We start from the raw sequence: 25,838 nt of genomic DNA, 5'->3' as shown, positions 1-25,838 counted from the left end.
GGACAGAATTTAGATTGTTACGAATGTAATTGTACATTTCCGGTTCTGATAAATGTCCACAGGTTGTTTGGAATTTCCTTACCAGCTGCCATTCCCCGATATCTTCATTCCACTGCACGTAGTTTTCGATCATTTCCTGTTAAAACGGGAGTCCTGTTTAACCAAACATTCACAACTATGTATGGTGCCCGAGTGGCTTAAGATGTATTACAATAAGAACAAAGCATTTCTGATTGCGAACAATAATTTAGTTATCAAGGTTTACTTTGCAGCTCAACATATTAATCAAATTCTTAGAAATGCATGCACAATTTAACACTAACTACCAATAATGACGGGCTAAACTGTTACTGGAAATTAACTGCATATTTTCAAGAAAACGTGGCATTAAATATAATTGGTGTAACAAACGTACATTTTAGATAGCACGTACACTGTAAACCATTTAATCATGTGTTGATGTAACATTGCGTTTATTACAATGGCATTGCTTTCCTTCAAACAGCATTGCTCTGCTGCAAGACATGTACCTGGCAGATTCAATGGACTCTTTAATAGTACTGCTGATACCTGCAAATATGATATTCCACACTAATGAGACCAGGAACGGTGATACCTGCTGGTGCTGATTCCAGAATCTGAAGCGTGGCAGTTAAATTAATTTCATACAAAACATGGCAGTGCCTATGGTCACATTATATTGATTAATGTCTGACAGAGATGATGGATGTTACCTTTTATTGATCAATAACCTATATTACCCTAATACCAGGCACTGCCCACACTGTCCGTATTGTAAATACCCTTGTAATAAGAAATATCAATACCTTGCTGCTTAAGCAATGCCGGTCCATCAGTGAAATCCAGGAGGTAAATTGAACTCTTCTTTAAATGGTCTCTACCCAAATCCGGGTCCTAAGCTCAGGTTCATCCGATGCCCGCCTGCTCCCAAATATTCACCGAACCACTCCGCACTAAGGTTGAGCCAGAGCTAGGGCAAGACAATGAATGTGGCTTTCCGATTGCCTCTTCAACAGGGTTTTTTTTGGGTGACTCCAGGACACCATCAACAGATTGTGTCAAGCCATATCCAGGAACCACGTCACGATTCTCATACATATATACAATCCGCAATCGCCTTCATCACTCAAACCTTACGTAAACAATGTTTTTATCTTTACCTCCAAGAGTGATATTCGTCGCATGACATTATAGCCAATATACTTTTTTTTTTACAAATCGCAGAGCTGGAATTTAGCCAAACTGTGTGCAGAAACCAAATCTGCGATGATTTTGTGCAATCATCGATGGTAAGGCTGCGAACATCACCTCACTGTACTTGAGAATAATTTTTAATCACAGGCAGTTGCTCAAGATTCTAACCCAGCATCTCAGCAGGGCCAGCTCAGTGTTCTGGCCTCTGATCCACCAGGTCACCTGAGCACTACCGTATTAATTCAACTGGGTGTACGCTATACGCCGCGGTGATGACCCCGAAGGCCCCACCCGAGAAGCATTCGCAGAGATGCGTGCACTGTGGGAATGAAAGGGGGGTCAACGGTGCACGGCATGGGTGCCTGGATCACCTGGTACTCTTGGGGGATGAAGTTGTCTATAATCAGCATGTGCAGGCGCAGCTCACGGCTCAGCTGTCTGATGTTCTCCAGGAGCCCCTCGGTTTCGCGCTGGTGCTCCTGCTGAAGATCTGCCATCTGCGGGAAAAGGTCACCCCCCTATTACTGTCGAAAAGTTGCACATTATAGGACAGGGTGGCGAGATGTTAACGACCTCGCCTGGTATACAGGGTAACGTTGGTTCGATCCTGACACTGACGCCTGTATATTTGGAGTTTTGCATGTTCTCCCCGTGGTCGCGTGGATTTTTCTGGCGGTCCTCTAGTTTTTCCCTCCACATTTATAAACATGCATTTAGAGCATTTGGCTGATATACATTTGCACATGATAAGCCACTTGGTTGAGATATCATTTGTGGGCCAGGTGGCTTTTTAAAAAGACAGATAGCTCAGTAGGCCTTACCTGGTAAAATAAAAATAGTAGTCGTGTATACTCTTAGTTCTTTCGGTAAAGTCACGTAGGTAAAAATTGAAATTAAAATTAATAAAAATAAAAAATAAAAACAATAAAATCACGACATTTCGGAGGCAAGATATTTTATCTTGATACAGATATTTTGCTGTGACAGTTTCACCTGAAGACGGAAGCTTGTGTGTCGTGATTTTTTTTTTAATTTCATTTTTTACCTACGTGACTTTACCGAAAGAACTAAGAGTATGAATCCTTGCAGTCACGAAAGCTTCAAATCTAGAAGTAGTCGTGTATATAGTGAACCCTTGATTTAACAGTGGGTGGATAAATATAATCTGTGCTGCAGACAAAGCATGTTCATGGTGAATACGGTAAAACCTCTCAAAACCAGAGAGAGCCTTTCCAGTTATGGGAATGTTTGGCAAATTATTCATAATATCACAGAAACATTTGATACTCTTTATGTAATTACAAGCTAATACATCGAATAAAAATGTAATGAGGATTAGCTCAATCTTTAAAATGTTATATTTGCAATTTTAATAACACTAAAGAATCACTTGTGTTTGAATCACCATGAAGCATTGGTGGAAGGCTAAGGTTCAGTGGATGCGGAAGGCTGCACAGATATTCTGACAGGTTTGAAGGATTCATTTATTTATTTTTCTGGTTGATGTTAAATGTGAAAAAATTAACACCAACAGGGCTCAAGGGACAATGTAAAAATCGAAAAGGTTCACCGAATTCAATTTGACAGGTACATTTGCTTATTTATTTATAATTGCTAGTACATATAAGCACACTGAATGCAACTATGCACACCTTAATTTACGTAAGCTGTATTTAGGTAGTTTTTTATGTATACAAAACATTGCATTGGAAAGCTTCTGCACGAGTTCCATAATTATTGCTCATTGCCTAATGGATACATTGCTCTGTTGTGATAACTTTTTTGTTACTCTTTGTTTTTTTCGGTAAAGTCACGTAGGTAAAAAATAAAATAAATGAAAACAACTAAATTAAATAATGACGTTTCAGAAGCAACAAAAGCCTCCATCTTCAGACGTCTTAATTTATTTAATTAATTTTTTACCTACGTGACTTTACCGAAAAAACCAAAGAGTATGAATTCTTGCAGTCACGAAAACTTGCAAATCTAGAATTAACTTTTTTGTTGTTTGTGCTTTTTGTTTTGGTGACATTTCATTTGTTTACTCATTTTTGATTTTGCTTGGTAGTAGGGTTCTCATTTGCTTGGCAGTGGCTGTACTATGGGATTTGGTCCTCATATATAATTAATGCACAGCGTTGTGGGATGCTATTAGCATGGCTGATGCTATATAAAATAAAAGTGTTATTATTATTAAGGGTCTGTGACTCGGTGCCGACATGACCACAAACATGGCCACGAGTAAACCGATTGGTTTAAGCAGCAATAAAATCAGACAACACATTATAAGTCCACACACCCATATTTCACATACTTAAGCTCTAATAATGTTTTAAAAAATCCTTTATATTAAGTTCACTTGCTTGCTTGTGCGCTTGCGACCGTGCAAATCTTTCGGTCGTTTTTTAACCCACTTCCCGTGATCCAATCGAGCTGACATTTTGCACACAGACTCGTTGTGCGTGTACAATTTATTTTCGTGAAATTTTTTATCCAAAATTTTACACTTTTTAGGAAAAAAAAAAATCTATTTAATTACCAATTGCTTAATGGTGGCAGGCAATCATCTGACCCATAGGTGGCAGCCATCTCAAGCCAGAGGACGAGAGGACTCTAGCCGCCACGCATATAAAGGATTTATAGTGAAAAACTTTGTTTTTACGGGTTAAATTTTTAGCGCCTAATTGACATGTCTTGCATTGTCCACCTTTTTGTTTTACCAGAATTTCAATGTCCACCAAAATGCTGGCTCCTGCGGAGGGCTTCTCAGCGCTTCGTGCCTCTCCGTGCGCCCCCAACGATGTCCTCTTCTTCCCCCTCCCCCTAATGTGTGCAGATACTATTGACTACTGTATATAGGATGTGTAGGCATATACATCGTATATACCAGGAGATATATCCTTTTATATGTCGGCATATAAAAAGTTAGGTGGGGAGGGAGTGAACATTTTTTCTCGGGGGGGGGGGGTCGACAATTTTTGTAAACCTGTTGGATCAACTTTTTACCCCCAAATCTGGGGGGGGGGGGGGTTCGGAAAGGCTCTTATAATTTATTAGTTGACGGACAAACAGACAAATGATTACTACTGCGCCACACCTTTTCCACATTACTCTGGAAAATCATTGGTTGGCTATTTCAAAAATGTACACACGAAAAACATTTCCCCTTCTGTAATGAATTTGCCGGAGTGTTAAATGGCATATGTTGGTAAAGTTAGGTAATAAAATACTTTTTAGACCAAAATGCCATTCCCTTTGCATTCTTCTCTTTGGAAGCAAGATGCTGCCGTGTAACACCTATACTTCATACTTGTACTTTTAAATGAAGTGTGCCATGTCCACGATTGTGTAATGAAATCTGACACAAATATCACATGTGCAGTTTTCATCACTGGGCCGTTTTAAGTGCTGCTGTGTAAAACCGAGCACTGAACAGTGTGTTGCCCGAGTCCTCGTTGAATTATGGACGTAAAGGTTACTACTCATGCTGTTCTCTTCCATTTTTTTTTCTTTTCTGGGAATGGGAAGGGAAGCTCTCCAAGGACCCTGTTCAGCCTGAAGGATTTTCTCCAAGAAACTGCAGTAATGCTATCCACTCATGGTGTCTCGCAAGAGTTTGTGGGAATTTATCCTTATGAAGCAACATGTGTGATCATCATCAGCGGGGTTGCTGTTTCCCAAGGACTGATATTTTTAACTTGTAATAAGTATTTTGCTGGCACTGTATGCACTGCTGAGCTGGGCTGACCAAAAAAGCCTGTCTCTTGATTTTTTTTTAAATGACTAAAATCAATATCATGCAAAATAAAACAATATTGCAGAGAGAAATGGTATAGACTCTACAATAAATGTTTTGAAGAGTAGGAAAAAATGCTAACCTGGCCCAATAAATAAAGGGAGGTCATAATTCACCTTAAATGTTTGGAACGTTTCTTTTTCTCCAATGCAAAAGATGTGTACATTGGTGTGCCCTAAATGCAAAGGCTGACTCATATGAAAAATATTTTCTATAGTTTTTACTGATACCAGCAACTAGAACAGCAAACATTTCTTTGACAGTTTATTTTGTTAGCATTCCCTCCCCCCTGGAGAGTCATGAAAGAATCAGATCGTGGTCTGCAGGGGCACAATTGCCAAACGCGTGATCCATTCGGCCCCTCGTGCGAAATTACAGAGAGGCCGGGAGAGGAAAAGGGGAAGGGGGGGGGGGTTGGAGACCACGAGGATGAAAGCTTTCAAGCAGACTGCATTTCACATGAGGTTTCTCCCGGGAGTGCGGATAATCTTCTTGACTGCATTAGAATATCAATAATTTTGGGTGTCCTCCAAAATGGGTCCATGTAGACTTTGCTTGTTTCGTTTTATCTTTACAGCATTTCATATTTTATTTCTAATTTGTCATTTTCAATTATGAAGACAGGCAAAAGCTTTTTGATTACGACGTACAAAAAGCAAACCCTCCCCAAAAAAAAAAATAACCTCAACGTCTTTTTGCAACAACAAAGAATGTGCAGTACTGAAATGAAACATTATTTTCCTTTGCCACTTCTTTTACTGTTAATCCTTCGATACAAAATATCAAATTACATTATGTTCATTGATCAACAAAAGCTGTAACCAAACAGCTCCATAAGCACATAAAAGGAGAGTGGCTTCGTGTATGTGCGGCATGTGCTGCCAAGCACATGCCTTGCTGCGTGTGCTCATCTGAAATCTGGCGCAATGGCTCCCGGTGCGGGAGAGAACAAACGGGACGTGGCGCCTGCACGAGTGTGTCTCTGCTGCGTTTGCGGCATGGATAATCTCTAACCTCTTGACCCCAGGCCGCCCCCAAAACACTTGTGACTCGCTTCTCGGAGACAGGGAGACTGATGAGTAAACACGTTCACTTGGACACTAAAGTAGAACCACTCTCAAACCACAGACCGTCGAGGAAGAGAGCCCGCTTTTTGTAAAAATGAGGCTTCAAGTGGTGACGGGGACATTTCTCTCTGGCACGCATTACTACAAAGTCCATTTTCGGTTAGACAAGGGAGGCTAAGCTGGAGGGGAGAAAATGTTCTGTGGGCTGTAGGCATCATTGCTGCATTTATCACCATCGCGCCTCTTTGTCTTCCAGACATAGCGATTGCCTGATTCGGTCAGAAATGTCTCTGTGAATCATGGCGATATATCAAATAGAATGAATTAATCCTCCTGAAAAAGTGTTCGTGAAATTCAAACGCCCTTCAATGTTTTTTAATACGATTGTTACATCTTCAAAACCTTAACAAACCTGGTGTAAATATTTGTATGGTTATATCTACAAGCGATTATTTCCAATGTAAATAACCTGGAAACTGTGAAATGGATCCTATGTGACTGGCATCGTATATTACATTAAAACCAAGTAGTGTGCATTGCAGGAAAGTGAAAGAAACTGCTCTGTTTTTAATATTCCTGCATTTTATATTGAAGAATAAATTACAATACACACATATGAATTTTATTGTCCTATTTTCTCTTGACAGAAAGTGTAGAGCTACAGCAATGCTTAATGTTTAATTATGGATTTATTTTCCACTGCCATGTTGGTCTTTATTGCCGGGGTCATAAAAGTGCCATTGAAGGAAAAAATCGGCCATATTTCAAACATTTTCAGGAATCACATTTCTCAAGGTTGGAAATTTGCTGCTTTGTCGATGGTAAAGTGGCCCTAATTTATAGCTATTCCCCAGTTATATTCTCATCTGGATGTGTGCTGCTCAGTTGTTAAGTGCTGGGAGGGTATTCATTATCTCAAAGAAGCCGTTTGACAGTGCACAGCACGTCTCGTTATTCCACAACGTGAATAAATAGTAAAAACGAAAATGAACTTTTTGTCCAAGGGGCCTTTCCAGTAATGAATCAAATGGGCCCAAAGACTGCCAAGTTATTTTGCCAGTAATAAAGTAAATTTGTTTTTCCAAGGCATACTGAAAATGGTTTGCTTATTATGTAGACCGAAAATGCCTTGCAGTTGTTGGCTAATAAAGTGGGAAGCCCGTTCTCAAAGAACCACGTCCTTACCGTGTTTCAAGATCTGTTGGCAGTTGAAAACTAAAACGTCTCGTGCGTGGCACAATGGTTCCTTTTTTTTTATAGCTGAAACATTTCCGTAACAATGTTTACTTTTTAGGCTATGAAAGAGAATTAAAAACCCTAAATTCTACAACTCTTTGAAATTGTAAAACAAAGCTTGGGGATAGTTGTATTGCTTATTTTCTTCCCCCCACCCTGCCCCCCCCCACAACTGTCTCTAATTAGGTTTATTTTGTTATGCCAGGTGAGAATTCGAGAGAACACGATAGTCTAATTTGCAAGAGTGACCTGCGCCATTAGTCTGCCGGTAGGGGGCGATGATTGCTGTTTAGTCCCAATTGAGCAATTAACAGCGTGCAGTTACAGTATTGTGGAAACTGAATCAAGAGGTGTACAAGGACTTTGTGTACATTTATATGATTTACGTTACATGACCCTCATTATGATAAAATAATAAGAAACCATATCATTCATTTTAATTGAGAAATTGGTTCAATCAGTTAATGCCATAAAATATGCACATTTTTCATTTTTTTCAATTTTGCAAAGGGGTATACAGTAGAAGCGAAACATTTGTTAACAACTGAGATACTTGTGCAAGATTAATCGAGCCCCTTGGAATTCAACTGCTTGCACGAACGGGCAAGGAAGCGGAATTTTTGTCCGGCACGATGAGGAATGAACTGTAAACATTTCCATCGTAAGTTAACTGATAAACCCTCCTGGGGGATGATAAGCGATTCGGGACTCAAGTGTACAAGACCCAAAGCTAACAGCAATCGAAAAAACACAAATCCCTTGTGAAGCAAGCTAATTGGATAGAAAAAGCCTTATTTGATGAGTTGACAAAACAGAGTGCATTTACCCCCTTCAGACTGGAGACATCCTGAGTGTCCTCAGCGCTATACCAAAGGACACATCCCACTCTTTAGTGTGGTAAGAACTAATGGAAAACATACTCACCCTGAAATCCATGACTAAAAACTACTTTGTGTAAAAAGTACACTATGGCAGTGTGCATAACAACAGAGAAAACCATAATTAATAACTAACATTTTTAAGTCGTGATTTATTGCTATTAGTTTTCTGAGAGTAATGGCATTTAGAAACCTATTTGGATAACCTCTCCAACCTCGACACCCCACCCAAATAATAACACAGAGTTTCCGAGCATTCTGCGGATGAAAATGTCTACAACAGCGTTCTTCCACGTGTTGCTCAAATGCAAGCTGCGCTTATTATTGGAGCATACATGTATGTATGTTGAACTTCTTTCGCACCATACGTAGCCAACCGTGCTAATCGGAGGTGCGGGGGGGAAGAACAACAATGGCAAGGAAGCGGAATACGTGCATGGCCAGGGTTTCTAAGCAATTCACTTGTGTACGTTTGCAAAAAAGAATAACATGAGGCCGGACCGGGGGGGGGGGGGGGGGGGGGTTATAGCCGCAGGGAGCTAAGGGGCCGTGAGACCGAGGAACTACCGGCGCCCATCTGTTTTCTGTAATGTTCTCAGGAACTCTGGGAGAACGGGTCGTGCTCATGCTTTTGCCCAAGCATCTTTTGGACAGTGTTCAAAACAACAACAACAAAAACTCCTCCCCCCGCACCACCCACCCACCCCTCGTACATATGCCGGTTAGTTGAGTGCTGTGTAAGCCGCAGGCCACAGATAATGCTGCGTGTAAGGTGGGAAGTATGTACATGTCCTGTAGTGATTAGAGAAGCAAGCAGTGGGCAGTTCCTCCGTCATTGGTCTCAATTCCCGTTCAGTGTTCCGCAACCAAAGGATGTGAGAGCCGTTCATCAAGTAGGCAACTGCCAATTATTTTACAGCACTGAAGGCAATTTTACAACTTTGGCAAATAACTGCAAAAGTATAGCTAACTTGGCAGCAGTTGTAAAGCTTTTTAATGGCCTAGATGTTTATGACGAGGTTTGCAAAAGGTTTGCATTGATGTGCTATGCAATAAAAATCCCAGTAAAGTCACATGATAAATGGAAATTTGTCTTATTTTACCATTGTCATTCTATAGTATTTTAAGAGTGCAAGCCAAATAGATAATTAGCAAACCTTTTAAAATGTGTTCACACAACAATTGGCATGAATAAAGTCAATGTGGAATGCATGTCCTGCTTGTAAATTTTAACTCCTTGGAACAATGATACAATCCGTGCATTGCACCTTACCAGTTATAAATGTGTTTTGAACTTTCTAGTTTTCAAGTTATTAACTGAAGACAGTCATTCAGACGCTGTCTTTCCGACAGACCTGTTCTTCACCTGAGGACGGCTGCTTGCGTTGTGGCCGAAACGTCGTGAGAATTGTATTTTATTATGTTTTATTTTTATTATTTTATTATTTCCCTTCTACGTGACTTTACCGAAATAACCAAGAAGATGAATCCCTGCAGTCACGAAAGCTTTAAATCGAAATTGAAAACAATCAATTCTATATTTCAATATTTTGCAAATCAAAGCAAGCTTATTTTGGTTTTATAAGCGTTCATAATTTGATCAGTGTGGTAAATTGGTATATAAAACTAATTAGGGCTAATGTATTATGATTAATCTAAAGTTAAAGGATGATAATATTGACATTAAAGTTTGGTTTAACTTTTACAAATTGACCAAAATTATTATTCGTTGATGATTTTAAGTTAAACCGAATGTTTTGGGGGGGGGGGGGGGGGTGGGGGGTGATATTTACTTGTGTTATGGGAATTTATACAATCATTTTTTACTACATTATACTTACAACAATATTAAGGGGGGGGGGGGGGAAGGTTGAAATGCACTGGAATCCAATCAAGTGTACTGTTATTATTTGTGCATGGAGAATTCCGAAACTGGCTGAGTACCATTGAAATGCTTCTGATTCTTAGCTTGTTCATGTTCCTTTATTTTATAAGAGTGATTTCAGTTGGCACTACTACCCCTTTGGCAATGCAACATCTGAGCGACACTGCCAGAAATGCTGATGGCAAAAAAGTAATTGCAGTTTTGTAACCGATTAATGATGCGAATTTTGATACATGTTAGTTTTAAAGGTAGCTCAGCTGGTATTTATCAAACCTCTATCAATCAACTGCCGGTTGTAGGCCTCCACAATCCGTGTCTGTTGTGGGGTTTGTCTGACCATGCATCGCCAGTGCACATTGGCGCGACTTACCCACTGACCTGGCCAACCTCAGTGGCAAGTGATATCCAAAGCAGTCCTGGATGGTCCCCACATCCCACTCATCAACTGGGCATTAACGAGTTTCATTTCTCCACATAAACACCCATTATTAGCGTACAACAGTGTTGATTTAACTATCCATATTAAGTACTATTTAACGGCCCCCTAGGTTGTATCAATTAATAATATTGTTGCATTTTTAAACAACAGCTTTCTTTATATTATAACTTATCATTCACTGCGCACTCACTGTTTATAAACAGATCATCTTTGTATACAGCTTGGTTTAAATAAAGCTTATCTTATCAAAGGTGAGGTGTGCTCTGGCAAACTGTCACAAGAGTCCTCAGACGCATGGAAAACTAAGATAATGTAATGGCACATGCGACTAATCTTTTGCTGGCTTTAAAGCCTCCTATCTACTTTGGCAGTGGTGTGTGTATATGCAACCCCTGACCCGAACATTGGTTGGCTCTTCAATCACTGACCCTATCTCTGTGTAGAAACGTCTTCTGACAGGGCAGGCGTGGGTGGACCTCAATTTCCCACTGGACAAAATAAGCCCATGAACATCCCTTATACTCCTCCCTCCCGTTTCTACCAATGATTTCTTGACCGCAGGAATGCCAGACCATGTGTGGGAGAGGGAGTAAGGAATAACTGCTCCAAGGTCGGCGCGGGACAACGTCCACTTAGAAAACACGTTCCTTAGGAGTGGGCAGGTAGGAACTTGGTTGGACAGCGCATTCGTGCATGACAGAAAGCTCGCGGTCACGTGATGCACTTCAACCAATCCGGGAGCGTACATGTTTGGGAGGGGCTATGCACGACAGACAAATAATCCCTGGTGGGTAGTGTGGAACTGTTGTTCCTACCTGTAATACATTCCATATCACGGGAACCTATTTGAATCAAGGTAGCGTGCTCGCGTGTCCTACTGTCAACACCAATATGCTGCACTTATTTTGAACTCCTCACACCAATGAGTTCTCACTTGGTCAAACAAATGAACTTGAATGAGGAAAATCACCTTCAAGATGCCTTTTTTTCTCAGGACAAAAGCCAAACTCAAAGCAGGTCATGAAGTTCAGAGCCATGGACACACAAAAATAAGACGACCACTGCATCATGAACCGTGAAGACATGCTGATTTTTTGTACGGTCAACTGGAAACATTATAAATCGTTATTTTGACAAGACCTAACAACGTCCCTTGCTACCATTTCTAATATTAGGATGTTCTCAATTTTAGGATGTTCTCTTTTCGGAAATGTTTTGAGTCCACGTTCATAACATGGAGTTGGCTTTTTGGCACAGCGTTCGAGGCACTAAAGTTGTTTACCTTAGTGTAACACTTGTGTGTATCTGTGTGGGGCTGCTGTTAGTGTGCAGGGTAATCAGGGAATTAGTTCACGTGTCCAAGGGAAAATTATTTTCAGTCATAATTATCTCCTGGAGCATTGGGTCCCCTGAACTGCAGTTGATTTCAGCATCATATTTCGGACAAGCCTGCAAGCATTTTATGCTTTAAACCGGATAAGGAAATGTTGTGTAAAATGTGTGTGTATATATATGTATTGGTGGCATTGTGGTTAGTGCACTGTGCGACAAACCCAGCACACTAGTGATTCCTACTCATGGCCAACATCGTTGACGAATATCTGAATAAACACATGGGGCCTCCCCGAGGTCAACTGGGTATTAAATGAGTACCTGGTGTGTAAACAACAGCACTGGGGAAACAAAGGTGGCTGTTGTGGTCTTGGCCACAGCAGCCTCTCATGGCGGCATGCCAGCCTTATAGGTGCTCGCTAACAGAAATTACTCAAACAGCCTGTGTATGCTACTACACTGGGGATCTCTGGTGTATTTATGTGTATGTATATATATAAAACATCCAATGATGTTTTATGTTCATCTGTACTGGTATGCTTAACTTCTCTGACAGCATATGCATCTCTGTGCTGGGGCTACATTATTTTGTGTATGTGCAAGTACGTACGTAAAATTAGAACACATTATTTTTAATCTGTCTACGTATCTGAAATGCATTTAGCATTTCATCAAAACTGTTTGATGTTATAAGTAGTGTGGACTGCAGGGGCCAAAGCAGGGTTTGTGCTTAACGTATTAGCTTATGTGTTTTGCAAAAGCTCAATGCTACGGTAGCACTAAGAATACGGTGCTGTGTAGAAGACTGCATCTGGAAAATCTCTGCAATACCTCAGACTTGGCAGCCATCAGCATGGTCCACACTCGCTTCAGCTTCTTGGTCTTTCCAGCGGCTTCCTCTTGAAGGCTGTTGTACTTTTCCTCTATATCGAGGCGTTCTTGCTGCAAAGTGGGAGCAGACGGCACACTAATTAGCCAGAGGGGGAAAAAAACCCCCCACCTCTACTCTCCTGCATGCGCTGCTAACTTGGCTGCCCTGGATAATGCAGGGGATTAAAGGGAGAGTTGGTTGTCGTCATTTCTTGACAAGTGTTTTATTCCAATATTTCTCTTCTTCTCCCCCACCCCCATAATCGTACCACCCACCACCCCCACCCCCTTTTGTGGCTACAAGGTAAATGTGAAATTGTGTTAATATTACGGAGGTCTGGAATTGGGGAGGTTTGTTATAATCCAGAACCTGTCATTGCTAAACAATCCCATGAATGGGGAAAAATACGTAATGCACTTGTTTAAAGATTCATAAGAAAAATTGTTTATAGTTTGTAATTTAATCTAAGGAACTGAGATTAATGCTGTCGCCCCGCTGTGATTTTCAGGTCTCTTTTTTTCCGGACAGTTTTTGTTCCACAAGTTTTGAAATAACGGGACCTTGTTCGACTGAATGTGTACAAAAGAATACACATCATGTTGCTTCACCATTCCCTGATAGGTTTTGATTGTCTACCAATAGGACAAATTAGCCTGCTTTTTCCAGCATGAAAAGTGTGTCCTGCACCGTTAAATGAAAGGTTAAAGCATTGGTGTCTTATTCTCAATCATTGCATTGGCCTCGCCATGGGAACGGAAAACTAAACTGGTCCATTAGTTTAATCAGAATTGGAGGTCGGTGGAAACCCTGAATATGCACGCAAAGACAACATCTAAATTACAGCCAGGCCTGTAAGCAAAGTCTTTCACAAAATCCACCTCTTAAGTGCGCGCACATCTGGCCACTGCTGAGTTTTAAACTTCAGTTTCCCTGCAGGCAATGGCCAGCATGACACGCAAGGCAAAGGTGCCGTAACTTACATAGGTTCCTGCAGTAAAATAATAACTCCAGCTGCAGCGCTTCAGCAATGAATGCACACTGTCGCGTTCACCTTAACGTAATAGGCTACACCTGATGTCCGCAGCCTGTTATGGTTCACTCTCTGCCCTTGTCCGAGTTTCTTCTGAAGCTCGGCAAAACAAACCCTGAGCCCTACCAACTGCTTGGCCAAGAGCACACACTGTGTCCTCGGAATAATGTGTGGCTGGATATACCGGCGTTATTTTGCTACATCTTCACTCTGTACTAGGTCTCCATGCCGTCCCAGTTTAGTGCTGTAGAGTAAGTAGTTGTAGAAGTGCATTGTGCATTCCCGAATTGGCTTGTGATTTTCTGTGGCTCCAGTGGTGTGTTTTATTACCTTTAATATCATATAGGAAAGAATAATAAGTAACATTATAAGCTGTAAATAGGAAAAATGGGTTTTCATGGAAATAATGAGGGTCTTGTTAAGAACACGTATAATCCGGGGCACCCAAACCACTAATGAGCCTGGTACATCAAGGGCAGATAATGCACAAGCAAAATACTGGCAATATAGATTAGACATGACCTCCTTGCAGTGGAGTGAGCGCTGCAGTGGTGCTATGTTATCTCCCTTGCCTGGTATACAGGAGGTCGTGGGTTCGATCCCGAATCCGACGCCTGTATATTTTAAGTTTGCATGTTCTCCCCGTGGCGGCGTGGATTTTTCCCCAGGTCCACCGGTTTTTCCCTCCACATTTAGAATCAACATGCGTTTAGAGTATTTGGCTCCCACAAATGTCCACATGATAAGCCACTTCGTTGAGCTGTCATATGTGGCCAGGTCGCTTCTGAAAAAGAGCTATATATCTCAGTGGGCCTTCGCTGGTAAAATGAAAATACTTTAATTCTAGATTTGAAGCTTTCGTGACTGCAAGGATTCATACTCTTAGTTTTTTCGGTAAAGTCACGTAGGTAAAAAATGAAATAAAAATTACTAAAAATAAAATAATAAAAATCACGACGTTTCGGAGGCAACACAAGTCTCCGTCATCAGGTGGGACCGTCTCCGAAACGTCGTGATTTTTATTTTATTTTTATTAATTTTAATTTCATTTTTTACCTACGTGACTTTACCGAAAAAACTAAGAGTATGAATACACGTTAATTTAGAGTGGCCCAAGGAATGCGTGGAATTGCCCACAAATGGGTTCTCCTTGCCTCCTTTTCTTCAAGCTCTCGCCGAAGTTTCTCTGCGCGCTTGCGCCGTTCCTCCAGCTCCATGTTGGACTCCTCCAGGAGCCTCTCCTGCTCCTCTGCCTTGGCGAGGAGGTCCACTCCACCCACGATGACCTTCTTCTCCAGGGCTGCCAGCTTCTCCTGCAGGGCCTGGTGCTCCTGCCTAAACACACAGCATCGTGAGTGTACTCTGCAGCCTTTCCACATTGGCAGTTCGTCGTGATGGCTTAATGGAAGCCGAATCTCGTGGCTCACGACCTCCAGCCTTCTGCCCCCCCCCCCCACTGCAACCCCCTCCCCTTGCCCAGCACCGTACCAGCTTATAACATGTTTTAATTAAAACCTGCAATATGCACGGAGGAAATATTTGTATATGTATAACCCAAATGCTTCATGTGTATTATGGAGATTTTTTAAAAATATAAATGTTGTTAATTTTATCATACATTAATTGCTAGCTACATTTAACAAAGCATGCAACATGTAACCTGTTCTACGTATATATATATTGCATTGAATTGGTGTTTTTGTTTTTATACAATTGTGAGCACGTGAGTTATAACTATTAATTGTCGTGAAAGAATAAAGAAAATAGTCCAAGTGAGAATATTTAAGCGTGGACATATTGGAACAGAGGTGCTGGGGTATGTGCACACAACTTCAGTTTGAAGACCTACACCATTTAGACATGTGGCCACCTGGAACAGCCAAGTATAGCTCTTCACTGTTTGTGCATTGGAGATATATAGAGGCTGGCACAGCTGTTGGGTCGCAGTTGTGGTTTGGTGATGCATTCCACTCCTGTTTCAGTGCAGCTCATTATGCGAATTACAAAAAACTCACATTCGTCAATAACAGTGGCCTTAAAAGGAAAAATATATTATAGGTGACATTTGGGCAAGGGCCCTTCTTTATGGCACATAAACAGAGGCTAGAGAGATAGGGTGAATAATGGTTGGAGACTGCACTGTACACCATGAGCAATAGATTATTTTCTATTGAATTTATTTAAAATTCCTGGTTCAATTTCAACGAACCAGGAATGTGAATTCCTGCTTCATTGAAATTGATTGTTTTTTTGAGGAATCACTAAACTCTACAAGCGTTCAGGTAAGTTTTTTGCTTGGAAGGGATAATGGCTTAAACATAACAAATACATGTCACAGGTGGAAATGTATGTTAAACAAAAATCCAGTACAGTGAGATTTTATTACTGTGGAAGTCATTCAAATCCCAATGCAAAAAATAAACATACATATTGTGATTGGAACAATGAAGAAAATTATCTTTTCATTGGTAAGAATGATGAGATGGGAAAAGGAGCAGGTAATCAACATATCACATAAGAAAAAGAGACTTATTGACTGTTAAGAAAGTGTATTTAGCAAAGATGTATTGCTAGAAGGGATGACAGCCAATGGCATAGTCGAGTACAGATGGCAGACAATGGAGAGAACAATCCCGACAACATGACTACCAGTAGAGAGAGAGGGAGAGAGGGGGGTGAGTTCAGCTCGTGCGCAGGAGATGAATGGTAATGTTGCAGGAACCATCAGATGGAAAGTGTGGGGATGCTTTCGTCTAATAGTTTTTGGACAACTGCTTATACCTTGACTTAAAGCTTTCGTGACTGCAGGAATTTATATTCTTTGGGTCTTTCGGTAAAGTCACGTAGATAGGTTCAAAGAAAATAACAAAAAACTACGACGTTTCGATCACAACACTCGTGTTGTGATCGAAACGGAGAATGACGATCGCTTGTGTTGTGATCGAAACGTCGTAGTTTTTTGTTATTTTCTTTCAACCTATCTACGTGACTTTACCGGAAGACCCAAAGAATATAACTGCTTACCCGTTAAGAAGAAAAAATAGCCAACATTGGTTTTATTATGTTCTAACTCTTTTAGGTGTCGAACAACTTAAAAAATTGCAGGTCCACAAAAGGAACACCAATTGAGGGTGAATACTTTCACTAAAGGAGTAAATGTTTAATGTAATATTTTCAAAGTAAGGTCGCAAGCCTGTTTACACCTTGATGTGATATACTGTATCGTTCGATTTGATGAGGTACTCTTAATGCTGCAGAGATTTGTCTCTGGACTGCTTTGTGTATACAAGCTTTTATTTCTACTGGGATAATATCAAAGTTACCACATGCCGAGTAGAGCATTGGTTGCACAAAAGGATTGTTCAAAGGGACTGATGTGGCCTTTCATCTTCACATATATATTTTCATTAATTCTGATTGATGATTTCCAAGTTGTCACTTGGTGTGGTGAAAAGTTTTCACACAAATGTGAGAAAATGCAGTGCCAAAATTATATATGTCATCCCTAATGAAGTGTGCATTTTATTTGATTAAGTTATGATATTTGTTTCCCTCGTAAATGGGAACCTAGTATTCACACCCCGAGCTGTTTACGCCAAAAATTTAATGCACACCATGGAGCCAGGAAAAAAGGGGCCCCATGTGTGCCATCCTCTGTGTGCTTACTCAGCCTCAAGTAAAAGGCTCCTCTCTACAGGAAATAAAATGCCTTGCATTCCCTGGCAGATGGAAAGCAGCAGCCCCATGTTTGACCAATGTGTCACTACCATGATTAGTAAAATTAATACGTCCCCCTTCCCTCATTGCGACCCTTATGCAGTAACAGACCTGGTGTGTGCGTGTTTTTTTGTTTTTCCCCCTAAACTTAAGCAATGTATGTGTCAACATATCATGCAGTACATAAGCACACTTGAGTTACCTTTTCAAAGCGTAAACATGTAATGAACGCTGTAAATGTGCTCCTTTGAGTCTCAGATGGAGCATTTTGCAGAATTCAAGTAAAAGCCCTTTATTGTTTGAGTACAAAAATGAGACATCACTAAAGGCATTATAAGCCTCATATATATGTATATATATGAACCCGAAAACTCAAAGTATATGTCAGGGTATTACAGCAATAAGTAAAAAGGGCACAATGGTTCTAGTTTTGGCTTAACCTATGTTTATACAGTGTCATCATCAGTAATGATCTCACCACTGTTGGATCTTCAAGACAATGTAAACACTCTTATGATGCCAAAATAAAAGTCACAGTAATGTTGGCCTCATGATAAACAGGGGTTGATATGTTTGGAAGACGTGACTAGATGGGAATTGAAAGGTAGGATGAAATGTTTCAACTTAATAGGCAAGTAAACAAAATGAAAAACTCTTATGCAATTTGTTCAGCTGTTTTGAAAGGCAGGAAACCAAACAAGAGGTTTGTATCAGGTATGCCAATCTTTTAACCTAACGCATTCATTAATGTATAAATAAACAATGAGGTATGGTAATACTTTGGGAAACCCCAGCTGTGTATATACCGAACGGAATTCACGAACGTATAGGAAATTACTTGGGTGTGGCTTATGGCCATAGATATGCAGGTCATACAGAAAAACAAAACAATAAATTCCATATCACGCGAAAAAAATTTTACAGGTTTAAAATGAGAAGAAAAAATGGGGAAAATGTCTAAGCTCCTGCGATGGTGGCACCTTGTGAATGGATCTTTACACTTCCACAATCTTGCCTTTGTGCTTATAAAACAAGACATCTCTCTTTTCTTAAGGGAATGTTCCTGTGAGAAAATGTACGTGCACTCTGCCATGGGAAATGCCTTGATTCTCGACGTGTGTTTCTGTGTGAAAGCCCTAAAGTTCCCTCCAGAGATCCCAAGAAGAATCGTACAATCTTTGTGAGCAAGCACAGCTATATTCACCCAGCAGGAATAGTGGACTTGTTATTATTCTGAGAAAGTTTTATGTCGAGTCTCGTACGCTGTTGATTCCTTAAGGGGTTCAGTGCCAATTTTGTTTTTGGTTTAAAAGAAAAAGGAAAAAATTATGGTATTGTTTTGTGTGAGCAGGAGGCGATGAACTTTTGATGGAATTTGATGTTGCCTCATTTCTGCTCCAGGGTATTTTCTAAAATTGATTTTATTTCTTCATACAACTTGATTCACGAAGAGGGCCAGCAAAAAATTCTTAAAAATTCATATTGTGCCCGTTAGTGCTTAGAATTTTTTAAACAAAGCTTCACGAATATACTGAATTGAAAGTATATCTGAAGACTATTTTAGCATTTGTGTGAGATGAGTCAATTCTGTATTGGTTCTAGCCATTGCTTGCACTGGAAGACGATGCCACCTTGTGGTTGACATATTTATATGAGCTATTGTCAGGCCGGCTTTTCTCTCTCTGCAAAGATAATTCCCAGAGTACCATTTCGATTCACCTTCACTGCAAAAGAATATGTTCTGTAGCTCTGCCCGGCATCAATATTATTCCACCATTGGAACCTCATTTGCCAGTAAAAAATATGATAATTGTTTTTTTACCGAGCTCTCATACTCTGATGGTGCATTGTCTTTGAGTTGTGCGCCTATTGGCGTCATCTGGTCCAACCCATGTGAGACTAGGCTTTAAGGAAAGCGGTCTCGGGTGTGGACCAATCAACTTCAAGGACAGTGCACATTATCAGAGTTATGTTTTTGTTTGCATTATGACTGCAGGTATTGTGGTCTATGCAAACACGACTCCTTGTAAAAAAGGTGTCAGTTTTGTTGCCAGATAGAAGGGTAAAAAACCAATTATCATCAATAGTATTCACAATGATTGTGGAAATGGAAGGACTTACTGCGCCTTGAGAAGGTCGTTCTCTCGTCGCTCCAGCTCAGCTCGAGCCTTGTCTCTCTCCTCTTCCTCCATGTCCAGCTGTGCCTCCAGAGCCTTCCTCTCCTCCTCAATCTTTGCTTGCATCTCTGCTAGCTTCTCAACCGGAATCTTCTTTTTGCCTAGTCAGTACATGCACACACACGTGCACATGCACAGAGGACATAATAATGTGTGTAAAGAATTTTTAAAATATATTTGCATGCTGTCCATAGACAAAAAGTGGGTGGAAGGCTTATTGCTGCCAACATCGCATTGCTGAAGCAGGATGAAGAATAAGGCAAATTGCGCTTTTTTACGTTATGAAAATTAAATTAATAAAATAATGCTTCCCAGCAGAACCTTGGTGCATACCTTATTCCAACTGCAATAATTGCTCCCAATGGGTATTGTGTGCCCTAGAGAGAAGGCTGGAAATAATTTCTTCTTAATGTCATGAAGGCTATTTGCAGTGTAAAGGCATAGAATTAATAAATCGGTTCATTTAAAGAACATTTAACTAAGAATACCATTCAGTGCTAATTTGAAAATATCAACCTAGCAATATATTCCTGTAAAGGGTAAATATGTATATTTGAGCATAATAATGCGTGTGCATGTGTGCCAAGAATGACAGTAATGAAAGTACAAATGAATTTCCATGATTTATGCATACCTTGTGTTAAATAAAAATGTACAACAGCTTTTAGTAAAATCATACTGGGCAAAGATTTTACTTGAGGAAAAATGTCCTAAACTTCATAAAGTGCTCGTCAATATTTTAGTTTTTTTTCACCAACCTACATTAGTGCAATACTTATGATGATGGGCATTGTGCCCAGGCTGTTTCAAGATTTGTAATTTTGCACTCCAACAGCAGTGCTTAGGAAAAGCCACTAGGAGCCAGTAAGTGCCTGTGCTCAACTATCAAATGACAATTCAATTTGCCAGTGTGCCTTTTTCTATATGTGGTTATAAAACACTGCCAAAAAAAATCATTAATTGTAGCACTTGGCCAGAATGCCCACAGGCCTACAAATTTATATTTTTATAGTAATGTATTTCACTCGGAAATTTTCATGGACTTACTTTTTTCATTGAGTAGATTTGTCATTTGCTGCACTGTGGAACTACTGGCTAAGCATTTGTAATAATACTACTGGGCTGTTTAACATTTATTTTCATTACATAAGAGTCATGTGGGGTTTTGTGCCACACTTCTGAATATCACACTTTAAAATAATATGTAATGATAAAATGTCCAACCTGAAACAATTATAGCTGACATGGTTATTTCTTAACTGTCTAGTGAAGGCAGACCAGTGACCAATTAGCTCCTAAAGAATTTGAAAATCCATTGAAAACACAAAACTCTACATTTTTAAAATCTCAATTCATTATAAGCATATACAACCAGAACCTAGTTCAGTGATATGCATTTTTCCAACTCTTCACCATTGTCTTCAAATCATGTGACTACACTATGGGGACCTCATTTGCCAGTAAAAATATGATAATTGGTTCTTTACCCTTCTATCTGGCAACAAAACTGACACCTTTTTGCAAGGAGTCATGTTTGCATAGACCGCAATACCTGCAGTCATAAATACAAACAAAAGACATAACTCTGCACATTATCAGAGTTATGTCTTTTGTTTGTATTTATGACTGCAGGTATTGCGGTCTATGCAAACATGACTCCTTGCAAAAAGGTGTCAGTTTTGTTGCCAGATAGAAGGGTAAAGAACCAATTATCATGTGACTAATTGTTAGTTCTAACAGTATCAGTGCAAAAAACTAAAAAGAAATAAAACATTGAAGGTAAAAAAAAATTGTTAAGATTTAAACAGTTTATGTATGGGGAGAGGGGTTATTTCAACCTATTTCTACATTTGCATTCATAAATCGAGATGTGGGAAGGAATGAGGCAAATTGGAATGGCTCTTTTATCCTAAAGATATATCGTTATAGGAGAGGTTCTTCAGAAGTACAAACTCTTTAGACACTCGCCAATTAAAAGTTTTCAGCGATAAATGTGCGCTAATGACTAGATTTTGACTATATTGTTTAGAAAAAAGCTGCTCTACATTTACATCGACATGATAGGATGCATATACAAAGCCATTTAATATGCTGGGCGCTGAGAAAGTTGAAACACAAACCTGTTTGGTCTTGTACAGAATTTTATAGCCAGAAGGCAGCGTGAAAAGAGCAAGGAAAGAAAGTGATTACATTTGTTTTTATTTTTTTTAAGTGCCTAACATTACTCTAAAATGACAGCACGAGTACATTAGCTTGTTCTGACAACGGCATGGCCATGCAGTGAAAGAGATCGGAGGCAGACAATAAACAGCAAAAGTTTTACCTTCCACCATTTCACTGCTTTGCCCCAATAAAAATCGTTTCAAGCCAGCTGAAGGCCCCCAGCTAGCATGAACGTGGTCACCTGTGAAAACGCATCTGAAGAATGTAACAGCCTGCAAAGAAAACAGCTGGAGAAGTATCCGGGGGTTTCTCGTCAGTCGCAGCAAGAGATGGACACGAGCTAGCAACAGCATGGTAGTGACCTGCTCTCGAAGCACACTGCACTTTAAGTTGCTTGTAAGAAAGCACTTTCGCTTATTTCCACCCATTTTCTTTTATTACCTTACAACCAACATTAAAATGGGATATCCTTCATAAGCTCAACTATCATCAGAATCTCTACTTATCCTGCAGGAATCCGATGAGCTATGAAGCTCTTTTTCATCGATGTCCAATATGTATGTTGAACATCTTTCGCACCATACGTAACACCGCTCCTATCCCCACCCACCCTGCTAAAAGTTTACTTCAATGGTTAATAATTACAAGCCTACAATGTTCTGAAACAGCACGATTCCTTTGAAAGTGAAATCTCATTTAATTGTCATTTCGTTTAAACTAAGCACATATATTTTTGGTAAGTAAATATATGTTCATGTTTTAAACCTGTTCCAGCTTGCCATTATGGTGGTATAGTGCTTGGGGAATTTGTATTGCCTGTATGAATTTGGTGACATTGGGAATGTGTTCAACCAATGATGATTATTACGCTACGGAGTTTACAATGCCAGGACCATAAAAAGAGCTGGAATTAAACTAAGTTTGACCCGCACTTTTATATTTGTGCTTATGCTTTTATTTTTACTGAGCATTAACCATAAAGTTATATACATTTGAATTACTACTTTATTAAATATTCAGTGCGTTTTATAATGCAACATGTCAGTTTCGTACTTTTTTCCCCCCGACAAAGTAATATGCTGAATTGCGTTAATATTATTAGTTGTAAGCGCATTCTATTTGACTGTGGTCCATCATCCCAGGGGAATTGCAACCAGCGAAAAGTGGCTCAGGACAACACTAACTTATATAGAGCAGGCCACTTGCTAAAGCGTCAAAGTGCTAAAACTTTGGGCGGGGTGGAGAGGGCCCGGAAATAAACGAAAAGTGCATTTCTGCTAGAGGGAGGTTGTTTTTTAGCGCATGGCAAGCACAGCTTAAGTGGACAAATCCCTTCCAGGCACACAGGAAAGGGGACCTGGGGGGAGGGAAAAGAAAGCGAAGGATGGTTTGGGGGCAGCTCCTCTGGCCGTGAGGTGCTCCCACCGGGAAGCAGGCTGCTTCCCCCGTGCCTCTCTTAAAAGCGTGGAAAGAACAAAGCACTGTGCAGCTCCTGCGCTCTCCAGTCACATCTCGTCACAGTCAGCCGCAGACAGCCGTGCGCGTGTGGGGGCTGTGAGCGTGTGCGCGCGTGCATGCGCCAGCGCGTGTGTGCGTGCGTGCGCGTGCGTGCGTGGGGGCGAGCATGATGGGAAGAGGGGGTGAGGGGGCTTTGCTGCACAGGGCAGTCACTGCTTTAAAACAAAGCAATCCCATGACAGACTTTTAATGAGATTTTTCTGTTTTTGAGTGCACGTGTTGTTGTCGTTATTTTTATTTATTTCTCAATGTGATGCATCAGCAGCACAGAGTGTGTTCAATGTCAAAAAAAATACGTAAAAGTTTCACAGTTGCGAAACTAAGCAAACGTTTTGTTCAATCTTTTAAATTTACAGATGCAGGAGTACTTATTTATATTTACATGACAAATTTAAACATATTTCTATAACATTACACAGGTTTGTGGAGAGTCCCCCCCCCACCACATTCTCCCACCTTTTCAGCCAGAAAGATGACAGCCAGCAAATGAAATATTTTAGCCATCGGCAGTTTGGTTGATATGGAAATAAGGCGCATCTCAACTTCTAGGCAAATACAACAGCTTGCCATAGAAGCCCATGCTAAAATACAGCCTTTGCTTTGATAAAGACCCCAGAATCGCAAATAGAAAGTGGCATTACTCTTGATCAGGATTAACTGTGCATGAGAAACAACTTGGCAATAATCTTGGCTGTGATGTGAGATAAATGATGACGGTTATTGCATTATGGCTGCAACTTGAGAATGTGGCTTATCGTAAACTGCAGTGTCTGAAAAGTGCTGCTGAATTTGCAATTGCACCATTAAATTAACAAGAAAGAATTAAAAATGAGATGGCTTCAAGCTGATAAAATACTTTATAGATGTGAAGACTGGCCCTAATGATCTGTTTAAATAATTCTTCAAAAAACTTTTATGTGATTATTCAGTCTTGACATCTGACTGTCAAAATCTTCGTAATTTCTCGTACTCTGTTTGTGAACGATGCTATACTATGCAAATGATAAGCAGGCGTGTTTCCCGCTTGACAGAAGAGCCGAGCATTTTTGAAGCACCTGCCCATGGTCAACAGCGCAATTCCGAGAACAGAGGGCCTGAGGGTAGACTGTTAAGAATTTGTCACCAGCGCAAATGGGAGGGACAGCAAAAGGCGGCGGCGAGAGAGCAGGGCATGGGAAATCAACATTGGGACACACTCACAGCCACATGAGTGTGGTTTGTCCATGGGTTTCTCTTTGACAGAGCAGGTGGAACTGTCACTACTACTGCTGCTGGTGCTGCCTGCGAAGAGAGGAGGGGGGTTCAGATGCGCCAGGGGGGTTCACACGAGGGCAGGTGGAGGCACAGTAAGTAGTTACTGCCGCCACGTAAAGGGACGCTAATGATGCGGCGGTGACGGCGCGCTTGCACGGCGCGCTGCGACGCCTGCTTAAAAGTTGGTGCTCATTTGGGCAGCGGGTGACGTGCGCTTTGATGTGCAACCACAAAATTACTTGTCGAGCCCTTTCTCGGATTTGCGTAAACATGACGAAAAACAAAGAGCACTACAGAGGAGGGCAAATTTGAACAGAATTGTGCCAACGGTGACATTTTTGGAACACTAATTCGTGTTAGAAAAGGAATAGGGAATACCTACCTTTGGTTTAGGAACATTAGGGTAAATGCTTTCCAAATCCAGTAATAAGCTAATTGATGTAGTTTATTTTTTATTTTTTATACACTTCAAAGACTGCAATTATACCCGTCACGCAACAGATTGCTATTAACTTGTAGGTGATATCTTCAGATAAATATGCCCGTAAGTACTCTCTTAAGCTTCATTAGCTTTGAATCGAAACTTATAAGTCTTGTGGATAAGCGTAGAGGGAGAAAAAATTCCCTCTTCTACACATTGGGTTCAACTTTGACTAAATTGGTTTGTGGCCAAGAATACATTAGGATTTCTTGGCCCCAAGCATCCTCCTAGCTTTGCCTGGGGCAAGATTTAATCAGTGGACCAAATTTAGTCCAGCCCAATAACAGCCACAGGCTGCGAGTGACTCTGCCGTAACGAGGGGATTGATCCAATCGAGTATCTGCCAGGCGTCAATTTACACCAGAGGAGGATTTCAATAATGAGTGCTCCAAAGATTTGCTTTGGTGCACACGGTGAATTAGACCCCTGAAAGGAAAGGATCCAAAGTTTAACGTAATATTTAATCTGATCACATTACCCGGGTTTTTTTTTTGAGTCGCCGAACCTGTGATTTTTTTTTATCAATATAGATTTTCTGTGTGGTAATTTGTAATGGACGATTGTTATATAAAATGACAATATAAGTTTTAATGTAAATGCACGTAGGTACTTATATATGTATACTTAGCAAAGTTGTGTTTGCCCGCATATAGGTAATGTAAAATCATGTATGTACATGTCTTGTAATGAATGTGTGGCTCAAAATATTAAGAGATCTTAATAGAGATTCTTACGATGGCTAATTAAACTAACATTTACATATTGGCAAGCAATACTGC

At 40.4% G+C, this 25,838-nt stretch overlaps 1 protein-coding gene across 2 annotated transcripts in view; it reads right to left on the bottom strand.

Moving 5' to 3' along the window:
• Positions 1-25,838, bottom strand: part of KIF3A (kinesin family member 3A) — a 53,717-nt gene that overhangs the window by 11,102 nt on the left and 16,777 nt on the right. The window contains exons 10-15 of one of the 2 annotated variants that reach the window (XM_061552350.1): positions 24,525-24,605; positions 19,588-19,744; positions 14,904-15,084; positions 12,680-12,790; positions 1,587-1,712; positions 83-136 (exon numbers count right to left, since the gene is read on the bottom strand). In XM_061552350.1, coding sequence (XP_061408334.1) covers positions 83-136; positions 1,587-1,712; positions 12,680-12,790; positions 14,904-15,084; positions 19,588-19,744; positions 24,525-24,605 — 710 coding nt within the window. The remainder of the gene's footprint in view (positions 1-82; positions 137-1,586; positions 1,713-12,679; positions 12,791-14,903; positions 15,085-19,587; positions 19,745-24,524; positions 24,606-25,838) is intronic. The other variant, XM_061552351.1, reaches the window with a different exon arrangement.

This window comes from Lethenteron reissneri, chromosome 16 (genome assembly GCF_015708825.2).
Source record: "Lethenteron reissneri isolate LAM-NWPU_2019-01 chromosome 16, ASM1570882v1, whole genome shotgun sequence".
Classification (NCBI taxonomy): Eukaryota; Metazoa; Chordata; class Hyperoartia; order Petromyzontiformes; family Petromyzontidae; genus Lethenteron; species Lethenteron reissneri.
The sequence above is the reverse complement of the archived record's forward strand: the minus strand, read 5'-3'. Positions and strand labels throughout refer to the sequence as shown.